The sequence below is a fragment of the Gouania willdenowi genome, chromosome 16 (genome assembly GCF_900634775.1).
Source record: "Gouania willdenowi chromosome 16, fGouWil2.1, whole genome shotgun sequence".
NCBI lineage: Eukaryota > Metazoa > Chordata > Actinopteri > Blenniiformes > Gobiesocidae > Gouania > Gouania willdenowi.
Window position 1 is genome coordinate 11,751,919 of NC_041059.1, and position 11,738 is coordinate 11,763,656.

General features: G+C 40.9%; 1 protein-coding gene across 2 annotated transcripts; it reads right to left on the reverse strand.

Annotated features, from left to right (window-relative positions):
• Positions 1-55: 55 nt before the first annotated feature.
• wnt4b (wingless-type MMTV integration site family, member 4b) lies at positions 56-5,810 on the reverse strand. Of its 2 annotated transcripts, XM_028469807.1 has the most exons (10): positions 5,622-5,810; positions 5,501-5,526; positions 5,008-5,257; positions 4,498-4,651; positions 4,336-4,420; positions 3,671-3,802; positions 2,413-2,555; positions 2,195-2,335; positions 811-973; positions 56-745 (listed from the first exon to the last, which is right to left on the reverse strand). In XM_028469807.1, the coding sequence occupies exons 3-10, from the start codon at positions 5,094-5,096 to the stop codon at positions 576-578; spliced, it is 1,077 nt and encodes a 358-aa protein (XP_028325608.1). In that variant the 5' UTR covers positions 5,097-5,257; positions 5,501-5,526; positions 5,622-5,810; the 3' UTR covers positions 56-575. The 2 variants fall into 2 exon arrangements, with proteins under 2 accessions (XP_028325608.1, XP_028325607.1); XM_028469806.1 differs by having other exon boundaries at positions 5,501-5,810.
• Between the last annotated feature and the right edge of the window lie 5,928 nt (positions 5,811-11,738).

Here is an 11,738-nt window from a genome sequence, read left to right on the forward strand (position 1 = left end):
TGAGCAGACCTAAAAACATTGCCTGTGCAGGAACATAGAAGTTCACTTTGGGGGGTGTCAAGACACTGATATCAGTAAAAGTTATACTTAAAGCTCAAGTGAAGCAGAAAACGGATAAATAAATAAAACAGCATTGGAAAGGCAACATAAATACTGTGAATGTTCAGAGACCATCTAGTCTATGGCACAATGAGTTTATCTTCTGGTAACAACAATAACGGTGCTTTTTATGTTAGTTTGGGTTAAGTTCAGCTTTAAAAGCATTGTCAATTCAGTGTTTGATCAACTAATTTGTTTGTGGGTTTATGTTTGTCCATCCTTCCAACTCATAGTTTCAGCTTTTTAAAGTGAAACTGTTTTCTTTTCTTTTTTTGTGCAAAAAATATCTTTTGTTCGACTCCTTTTAGAATCATTTTACAAAATTAAACTTGCTTTGCAGAGCAACAGTCAAAGCAAACTGGGTTTTGGACGGTATTTGGGATAAGTTGGTATAAAATGTGCAGACGTTGTCGCTGCCTTGCTGTTTCATCTTGCTGTGAGCATCCGGTCGTCCACTCCAGGCCTTCTCACATATCTTACACCCTGCATGTGTGAATAGTCACTGTATTCTTGCACTGCTGGCAGCGCACTGAGCAGCACCAGGAAAACTTGCAGGAGCAGCGTTGCACCACCTCGGCTCTTCCCGCTCTGTATCCTGGACCACAGCAGACCAGCTCACAGCCATCAGGAGCCAACCGAGAAGTTCCTGAGTGGTTTAATAGGGTTAGGATCACATTAATGTATCCATTATGTTATGTCCTGAAATCTTACCGTTACATCTTCGACCAGCTGTACCAGGAATACCGTTGTCAGGGTCAAGGTGGCAGAAATCTGGCGAAGGCGCGAGATACACAAGGTCTCTGGCAGCAGGAGGTTTGACCTGGGGGTCACGTGGAAGCAGGGCGGTTCTCGATCCTATACGAGTCAGACGGACCTGGCAAGACCAACAGTTTTACTATTTGGACCCTGATTGTATTTTTGGTAACACTTTATTTGAAAGGGTATACATAAGGCTGACATTACACTGTCATTATTGTGAATAGACACCTGTCATTAGCATGATTAAGGTGTCATGAAGGCTATCATTAAGTGTTGTTTGCTAAGTTATGACACATTTGGAGCTATGTTGGCATTTTTTGGGGTAGGGTTGGGTGCATTGGTTATTTTTTTCTCGATGAACGGTTCTGGACCGTTCAGTTGGAATGGGGAGTCAAAAGCAGGGCAATGGCCGACATGTTTGATTTTCTCTGTACCATACACTGTTCGGTTAGGGCAGGGGTCAGCAACCTTTATTCTCAAAGAAGCCATTTTTCCTAATCACGCCTGGACTAAAGTCCTTCCTAAGCCAAAAAAAAAAAACCTCACTGAAGACAATACAGTGTTAAAATTCTATACAGTTGAAATAATATTAAATAATTTTATGAGTTAATGGAATACAAGGGCTACAAAAAATAACTTGAATTTGATAACACGTGATCATGTCGGTCAACACATGCTTATTGCTAATTTCTTGCATCATATTGAGCATGCATATTAAGCCGGCATGTTGGCAATTAAATAAATCATTCCCCACACAAATAAAATCTCTATTTTCTTCCAGAATAGTCTTTTTGTTTGTTTAGTTATCTTACCAGGGATTTAAAACTTAAGGTTATCCATAGGTGGAAGGAAAGTTGATGGTCTAGAGGTTGCAGGAGTTTAAGTATAAAGGTGGCTCGGTTATTGCACAATGTGATTTATTTTTTGGTCAACCAATTGTTTTATCATTTTATTTGAAGTTAATGTAATTAATCATCACTAATATTTCATTATTTTATTTTATTTTTTAAAGTTACAGGGAGCCATTGCAAAAGAGTCAAAGAGCCATATGTGGCTCCAGAGCCGCAGGTTGCAGACCCCTGGGTTAGGGTTAAGTTTTCATGACACTGTATTCATGCTAATGACAGGTGCCATGTCATAATAATGACATAATGATGTCAGCCTTATGTATACCCCTTCAAATAAAGTGTTACCATATTTTCTTTCTTCATTCTGCAATAAGTTTAGGTTGCTCAGGTTATACTAGTCTTCATTGATCTGCTTCACTTTGTTTCTTCATATGTTTAGGGTGATTCAGAGTTATGATGGATAATGTGCCTCAGGTGTGCTCTCCTACCTCTGTAGCTCCATCAAAACGTTCCTTAAGGACGACACCGACACGCCTGAATGGAGGCATGACCTTCCAGCATGTCCGTAACTCACAGGAGCCAGATACGCCATGACACTTGCACTCCACCTGCATGTTGTGGAGGATGGCCTACAAAATAGTAATAGTGAGAAAGTGACCATCATTCAGAATCAAATGTGAGAGTTGGTGAGGGTGATGTTGCGAACCTTTCTGCCAGCCTCGTTGTTATGGAGGTTCATGAGTGGTCGCCCCGCTGACAGCCCTTTGGCCCGTTCCGTTTCATCCACAAATGTTTGGGAGAAAGCTACACCATAGGACAAGTTGTCACTACAGCCTGACCACTGGAAACCTGAGTCAGGACAAAACAGTACCACATTCTCAAATATTTTAGATTGAAATACAATAAATGTTGGTAGAAAATCAACAGCAACTTCTTTTCTGGACTAAAAACATTTCAAATACATTCTGATGTACATTCACAATATAATATTTTGCCATGAAACTATTGATTTATTCCCAATTATTTACTGTATTCTTATTATTTGTGAGTGTTTATCTTGATTACACTACCTCCAGTACACACAACATGACAATGTTGGATTTTTTGTCCAATCAGATTTCAGCCTTTATGTGTTGCCAAGGTCAGTGATCAGTGTAAATCAGTGCAGGGCCTTTAGAATAGTGCCGGCGTATGAAACTTAAATTGTTAGAATATAAACTTTTTTTTTTGGCCAATCAGCCATTTTTTTTTTACAAGAAAAATACAGAAAAACACATTTGCATTTATCTGTACGCAATGACCGAAGGACAAGGGCAGAAAAGCTAGATATTGCCAGAAAAAGATTGACCAAGCCCAAAGCTGGAGAACTTGAATCAGCCCAGTAAAGCATGTTTCTGCCATTCCAGACCACTGCCAACCTGTGGTACCACTGGTTTACAGTGGTTATTTTTCAAATTGCCCTACGGGGATGATTTAAAGTTTTTTCTGATTCTGATTCAAGTGGTATGGCAGGAATACAATGGGACGGAGTGACGCGTAGCCTTGGCCTCCATGGCTATAGAAAACTTACTGTTGGAACTGAAAGCCATTGAAGTCTCTCGCACAAAGAAAGGAGAATGGATTTTGTCTATAACAAAACAGCATCTGTAGTGAGTGTGGAGTATTTTGTAACTATTTTTTGTGGTATGTTTTCATGTAGGCTGTGTGCTTGTCGTGTAGAAATGTTTGGAGTTGTCCAAACCGTGTTTCTTGCTAAATTGAATGCTTGTAATTATGATGTCATAGTGGTGTTACTGAAAGGTCGATAAAGTACCTCACTGAGGGCCCAGGTATCAAATGTACACCTGCCACTGGGTTGTTGGTAGGTTTACATGAAAAGTTCAAACCCCAAACCCTAGAGCTGTCTTTTCACGCTCTATGTGACAGGATTTACTCGATTCTCATGAAGCAAAATCCAAACTCACCCTCAGGGCTGACCCCTCTGACCTTCCTGTCACAGCCACACCTCTCCAGTTCCCCACGGGTGCAGGCTCGGGTCACGGCCAATGCCACAGCTGCTGAGGACAAAGCATGCACAAAGGCAGCCTCACGAGTGCCTGAAACGACAAATGACACGGCACAGATAATATCATTAACCAGCAGAACTATTGTGATTAGTAGCTATTGTTTACAGCATATGTATGTGTCAAACTCAAGGCCCGGGTGGCCAAATCCGGCCCTTTGGAGCATCTAATTTGGCCCGCAGGAGAAAGTAAAAATGACAATAAAAACAACATTGCTGTCATTTTTAATGTTAAAAAGTTTAAAAAACTCAAAATTCTTACAAAATCCTTACATTTTCCTCAAATTGGTCAAAAAAGCAAGGAAATTCAAAGTGAACATCATGTTGGGACTGATATTTATGACTTATTGCTTATATATTGGTCTGTTTCTTACATACTGTAGATGTAGAAGTACAAACTAGTGCACAATAATGTTGAAATTACTCATTTTCCCACATGAAATCTGTGGCCCACTTGAGATCTAACTGCTCCGTATTTGGCCCCCGAACTAAAATGAGTTTGACACCCCTGGTTTACAGAGGAACTCTGTAAACTCAGAGTTCCATTATCAAGGATGATGGCTTTACCTTGATACATCACCCTTCCAAATACATTGATCCCACGTGGGGTGGTGGAACAGTTCCAGCGGCGATTCCTGAACTGGTGCTGGCACTGAGTTCAGATCAAACACACATTTAAAGGTAAAAGACGGACGTAACAATAACAGCTCTTGACTGTTCTATTCACACCTCTTCGATGACTATCTCTGCTGCTTTGCGGACGGACTCCATGACCTCCCCCCTTGCCCTGCACACCCCAACTTGTCCAGGGGTCAGCCCCCTCAGCCGTGCACAGGGGGCAGCACCGGACACAGGCCTGGAGCGAGGCAGCCTCGCCAAGGAACTGGGACATGAAAATAGAGAGTAAGATAGTGATTCACAGCAGGTTTGAGGAGGTAGAAAAAAAAGAAGCATAATTGAGTAGAGGGCGGAGTTAAAGAAGAAGAGCACAGTTGGTACTAAAAGGGATAAAGAGGTAACGACAGGGCAGAATTTTAGAGAGGACGGAAACGAGGAGAGGACAAGGCAAAGGCAAGAGAGTAAAGGTAGTGAGAAAGAAAAGGGAAAAGGTCACCAGGAGTGAGACAAAGAGAGACAGCGACACAGCTGAATGAGATTTAGAGACATGTCACTATCTTTTAAAAGTTATAGCATGACAAACAAACTCTTTCTCTTCCTCTCCTTGCACGCTACACTTACAGCCAGTTGGTTGCCATGGTTGGTTGGGTTGCCCATAGCAACAGGAGGAGGAGTGGTGCCGTTAGATTGACAGTGGAGACAGTTGGCATCAGACTGTCTGTCTGTCTGTCCGTCTGCGAGTGTCAGGCTGGGTCTTTGGACAGCGTGCCGCCCGTCTTCTCAGTTTACCCAATCTGTCCACCCCTCGTGTGTTTGCTGAAACTTAAGGGTTAAGCTTCCGGTCCAGAGTCTGGGGATGATCCCCTCATATCTGATAATATAAACAGATAAAACAAATATTTACACACTGTCAGAGATATAATTTTACTATTTGTGAAGTTTAAGTTAACAATTTCTATAACTCTCTGAATATTTAAAATAATGACGGTTATTGCAAATTCAAAAGTAGAGGAACATGGAGATGGCTTTCACTAAGAATCTTCAAAGTAACTAATCTTACAGAATAATGATTTACTTTTGTATAAATAGTTGCACGTGTGAAGTGAGCTCTTACCATAATTTCCGTGGTAGCCAGGACTTCTTCACGCCGGATGTTTAAAATATATCAAAAGTCATTCAGAAAAGTTATTCAGCGCGTTCTTATGTGCTAACAATAATATCAACAGCATACTCACTGGAATCTTTTACCTTCTGCAAACCCAATGCAAAAAAGGAGGGTTGGCATTTACCACCAAAAAACAAACACACTTTAAATCCACACAAATGGAAGTTGATTTTTTTTTTTTTTTCTTTAGTGGAAAAAGTAGTGGTCTTCTTTTAAGTCGTGTCGTCCAATAAAAGCAGCAGGTTTCATTCCAGATTGAAAAAGCCAAAATCAGTGAGGGCAGTATGATGGGAGTGATGGGTTATAAAGGAGGTGGAGAGGGAGGCTGGGAGAGTGAGGGCAGTCGTGTGGAGTGATGCCACAGAGGGAGGAGGAGAGGGAGGCGTTAGGCGAGAATAATAGTGGCGCTTTGTGTTTACGGAGAGTGTACGTATCTCCTCTATTGTGTTTGGCATCAGGCCGAACACCTGAGCCAGAACTAGGACTAAAAAGACTACATGGTATTGAAAAAAAAACACTTGATCACACACGTGTAAAGTCAGCATATTACTTCCTTTTGCTTTTTTTTGTGACTTCTGTCTGCAAAAACACTGACACACTGCCGCTTTTTTGTATTCATTAAATACATTTTATTTTAGTCAAAGTAAGTGTTTGAAGGGTATTTTGCAAAAATCCTTCAATCATTACCCACCTGATTCACAATTACTATTTCCACACACGTGTGTTAAAGTGTCTTACCTAATGTTTAATTTTCCCAAACTTTGTTGGTCATTTTACGAGTTTCCCCCCCTCCTCTTCCTCTGTGTCCCCCACATTTGCCCTCTCGTTCTCCCTCTCTCCAACTCCCTATATTGTCTTAGAAGAAGGGGTGACATTTAGACAAGGGGAAGAAAACAGACTGACGACAAATATTGGAACTGAGGCAAATAAATCACAAGATGGGAGGGAAGGGAGGGCACAGGCACAGTGGGCTGGGTGTTGGGTGTTACATCGGTGACATGAAAAAGCAGCGTTGGATAGTTTATTTGACAACAAAATTTAGTGGCTGTAATTTTACAATTCAATATCTAAAATAAACTAGAAAACATCCCCATCATTGGTAGCGCTGATGGATTCTGTGACACAGAGACTGACACAAGATGCAAAAATGCATGATACTTTGTCTTTTAATGGAGATATCTGTTACTCCAGTGACGATTGCATAAGCATCACTTTACCATTTTTATGTAGTAGTAATATCTCTATCTCTGGTGGTTTGACGATCGGACACATAGACCCACCGTGCAGTGTTTGTAGAATACACACAAACACTCAGACCTGTCTGTTAGAAATGGACATAAACAGACAATATATATATATATATACATATCCATTATTCAATGACTTGATAATGGCTTGTTAACTAACATATAACTGAAACCTTGTGAGAAAGCTGTATGATTCACAAATTCACAATCTAGTGACTGTTATTTTTTTTATGTATGAAACTATAATGGACTTTATTTAAAAAAGAAAAACTTAGAGCTAACTTTCTGGATTTTGTTTTTTTTAAAGTAAATGAAGTTTACTAAGTCAGCAAAAGGAGTAAATGCCTTTGAGTCAGTGATTATCCATCCATGCTTTTATTAGTCATGTCATGAACTGATGGCCTTGTTTAATATATACCCAACCGTGCACCCGCCTAACACAAGATCCAGTGCTTCACAATCCTTAACAAAATGTTTGTGTTGAATAATCCAGGAAAAACACTTTAAAAAGTCACAAAAAAAAAGGCTAAACTATCATTCTGAAATACTGTATTTCTGCTAAGCAAGCAGCAGTTGCATCACTTTACTAATGCTAGCCCAGACTTATAGTGACCAATATATAGATGATGCGGTACACGATACATTTAAACATTTAAACATAATCTTTATCAATAGTCAAGTAAGATACCTCAACTCAACTTTATTTATATAGCGCAAATTACAACAAAGTCATCTCAGTGTGCTTAACAAAAAATAAAGTACATGAGTTAAGTAATTTTGATGTTTGCTAAATATTAGCTTTAAGCTAGCTAGCTTATTGTATAGGCTTGTATTAAACATTTCATATTTGTTTTTAGCATTATATACCCAAGCTAGAATGAACATAACACTGTCAGTAAAGAGATATTTAGCTAGATTCAAAGCTAGAGCTTAGTAAATGATAGTTCCATGCCACAGGTCATTCTCCATGACAAGCACAGCAACAAAGGTTTGATGGAGGGTTTTAGGAGTCTGAAGATATGGGACGGTCATCTGCATTATGTGATATAGTAAAATACTGTACATCAAACATTTTACTAGTCTGAAAATTGTATTGGTGTATATTTTCAATTATTGACTTACTCCATAATACTAAGTGGGAGCAGTGGGAGCAGTGGGCAGCCAGTATGGCACGTGAACCAGCAGTGATGGTGTTCAGATGGTGTTTTTACCAAATGAAATTAGAACCACGATCTCCTACAAACCCACTTTTCTGACCACTAGGCCACAATTGACCACTTTTCTCTCCCTTAAACCCATCTCTGAGGAAAGCCGTGGGCAGCCAGTGTACAGCATCCAGAGAGCATACTGGGGGAGTTAATGGTCCTGCTCAAAGACCTTCAGTGTGGTGATCAGATGGGGCAGATGGTACTGTTTACTAACTCCCATGGACTGGGATTCGAACCCTGACTCTGACATTGCAAAATCCAATTATGCACAGAAACAAGTAATTGGAGAAAATTGGCGGATAATGCACTGGACTGATGAGTTACATGTGTGTGTGCAATGTGATTATTTGTGTCTCAGACATTGTGTCGGTCCTTTGATGGACTGACGCCTGTGCTGGTTCTAGGTCTCACCCATCCATCCATCCAGCATTGGTCAAATATAAAGAGGGAAATAAAAACGAAAACATTTTTCCTCAAGGCCGCCAGACTTCCACCACCAGATGTGGCCCATTTACCGGCCTTGAATGCTTTTTAGTTGAAACCAAGCACTTGCAGGGTCAGTCCTGATTCTTCATTTGGTGGCTCCTGTACCTGAACCCTGTGACACACACTTTTTCTTTGGTTTCCAGGTTTCCTCCAGGCTCCTCTACTTTCTTTTCCAGTCTTCCTCTTGTCGTATTCTTCCTTTGTGTCCCCTGTTTCGCCAAGTGACGTCTTCTGCTGTCTCCCTGAGCAACACCATGGTGATGAGCTGGCCACTGTCACGTCCGGCGCCTCTGTTTTGCTCATCCCTTCACCCCTCTCTCGTAAATAACTTGCCCCCTTTTTTTTATCTTTATCTTTCCCCATTTTGTGGACATTTTATCACGCTGAAAGGGTCCAGTACTGATTGACTGTAGCCTGGTTGCAGAGTCTAAAGAGATGCTTGTTAAAGCTTCAGTATGACATATACGTCATATAGACGCAAGATGCAAGTCATATAGCGATGACTGGCATTCTCTTGCCTTACTTTCAAGATGGAACCACACTTTGAGGGATTGTGTTTGAGAGGTGGGGCAACTTAACTCTTGGTCCTGCTGATGCTTGTGGACCTCAAGAAAATCCCCCAAGGTCATTGGAGAATAGCCATTTGACCCCTCCATTTATGTTTTTCCCAGCCTTTGATTTGCTTTGTTACTTTTTTTACTCTTGAGTGTTACCTGTCTGTGCTCTTACTCTGCAAATGCAATAATCATATCAGGCAAAATCATGACTGCTGTGCACGAGCACAGAGCTCAGGCATCTCTGCCAACAAAGAGCCGTGTATGAATGTGTGTGGAGCGTGTGCATGAATATTATGGGATGGCGGGCGGTGGTGTTGTCAGGCAGGGAAGAGGGGGTGGCAGAGTGGGCGGTGAGCTATGTGCACATGGGGGGAGGGGGCAGGGGAAATGGACGACCCATGAATGTTATGGAAATATAGTGTGCGTGTGTGTGTGTGTGTGTGCGTGCGCGTGTGTCCTGTGTATCTGCGTGTCTGGTGGTGAGAGGACCAGGCACAAAGGATGGAAGGACGTAGCAGGATTAGGTGTTGGTGACATTGGCGCAAGTGAGTGTATGTGCACGTGCACACATGCATGTGCAAGGGGCATTCAAGCAGTTGTAGGAGAAAACAGCCAGACACACTATTGTTGCCACCACTGTACTGTGAAGTGCAGCAGGTCAACCAAGTGTCACCCAGTCAAAGCGTCACATCTGAACTCATAATGCAGCCAAAATCTCAGACAGAAGAAGAAGAAATGTGTTGATGTGAGCCTGCAAAGACAGAAACAAAAAGAAAACTGCAATTCTTCACAGGTGTTGCAATTTTTATTTATTATTTTAAATGCATTAACAAGTCAGCTGCAGATTATATGAGTGTTTTGTATGTTTAAAGTGTACTTAATAGCAAAGCACTTAAAAACAGTACACAGGTACAGCATATTTGGCAAAATTGCTGTTTTATTAGCTTTTGCCAATCCAATATTATCCATCCATCCATTTTCTGACCCACTTGATCCTTTTTTTATCAGGGTCACGGGGAAATCCATTATTATAGCAAAAATATATTTGATAGACTTAAAAGTGTTTTGATGGTTTTAAATGCTTATGTATGGCATGATAATGAGGTTTTCCATTCTACTGTTTGTGGTTTACTCTCATCCACCTGTTGGATTTACTATATTTACTTCACAAATTAAAAGCAAGCATGTTGTTATCTCTGTTTTACTTCAAAGATGATAGCTTTTACAGTATCAATTGACATGTATTCAAAGAGTAATTCTATACTGTACTTACATCCTAAAACTACTTAAAAGTACTTTTACTTAGATTAAATATAAATACCCCACAATTTCTTTCCAAATTGTGCTCAAACAGAATAATTAATGCAATCCAATAACCCTTGACCTAATAACCTAATACAACTTTATTCTAGTGTATGTCCTGAGATATTTTTTTAATCATTTCATCAGGACTCCCTTATTTGTTCACCAGAAATATGCAACTTTTATCACAGTGGGGGCCACAAAAATGTAATTGTCGGGGGGCCACATTATGAACATTGATGTCAGCATTTGATAATCTGAGCATTAATACAGTAAAGCACAAGGGGTTTAGTTTGATTTTGAAGTCATTTTGTGTGTTTTTCCATAATTTTTGTTTATTTTTACATGCTTTTGTTGTCATTTTGTCTACTTTTGTATGTTTATGGAGTCATTTTGTGTATCATTGTTGTCATGCTGTATAATTTTCTGTAATTCAATGTATTTATGCTGTATTTCAGTATGTTTTTGAAGTTGTTTTTTGTACTTTTCTTGTCTTTTTTTTAGCAGCTGCAGATTGAACTGCAGCTGCTAAAGTCATCCTCCAATGCAAACTGAACTTGAATTAAATGATGTGTGTGTGTATGTGTGTGTGTGTGTGTGTAGTTATCTGATTCTGGTAGTTATTAAAGGCAGCTTTAAACTAATGTGATTTTTTCCTAAATACTTTTTTCAACTTTTTAACCCTCATGGATAAAAATGGAAACATCATAAAGAGAAACGATTCGAGGTCCCGTCCATGAGTTGTAGTAGGTTGACAGCGAGGGTCCTGCACTGCATCAAACCAGAACACAGATCCATGCTCTCCATGTGGCCTTACCTGTTGAAAATATATTAATGTAAATTTCCCAGATGTTTTTAGTGATGTGTGTATGTGTGGAGACAGACACACACACACACTTCTGTTCCACAGCAGCTCAGCAGGCCTCGCTGACCTGCCCTTCACTCTGTTTGCATGCAGCCCACCTGAGTGTCCCTGTGGCCCTGCTCAGGTGAGTATTATGGTATGTCACCTCACCTGTGGGGCCCTGGACACCATCCCAACTGATGCATGTATTTCTTTTTGTCTGCTTAGAAATGGCATATTATGGGATGTTCACTGCCACTGCTGGACTATTATGGTCTGTCAGGGAAAGCAGGGGGGGGGGTGTCACTATGACAACGGGGTTGCTAAGGGGGCTGGGACTACTAGTGGAGAGGCTAGGCGTGTGCGTGCAATGAGTCTGGTGTGCGTGCACGTCTCGCAGTGTCAGTGTGCGTGCGTGCGTGCGTGCGTGCATGCATGCGCGTGGAGTGTGTGTGTGTGTGGGGGGGTGGGGGCAGGCTGAGTATTATGGTCTGGCCGTTGCGAGGTAACTATGCAGAGTCCTGAGTGAGTGTGGGAGGGGGG

Bases quoted from the DNA above. Each gene is read 5' to 3' on its own strand.
- wnt4b (XM_028469807.1), bottom strand. From the start codon at position 5,096: ATGCCAACTGTCTCCACTGTCAATCTAACGGCACCACTCCTCCTCCTG. The intron at 3,803-4,335 runs GTAAAGCCATCA...TTGTCGTTTCAG, and splicing joins TGGAAGGGTGATGTATCAAG to GCACTCGTGAGGCTGCCTTT. The intron at 2,336-2,412 runs GTTCGCAACATC...ACTATTTTGTAG, and splicing joins ACAACGAGGCTGGCAGAAAG to GCCATCCTCCACAACATGCA.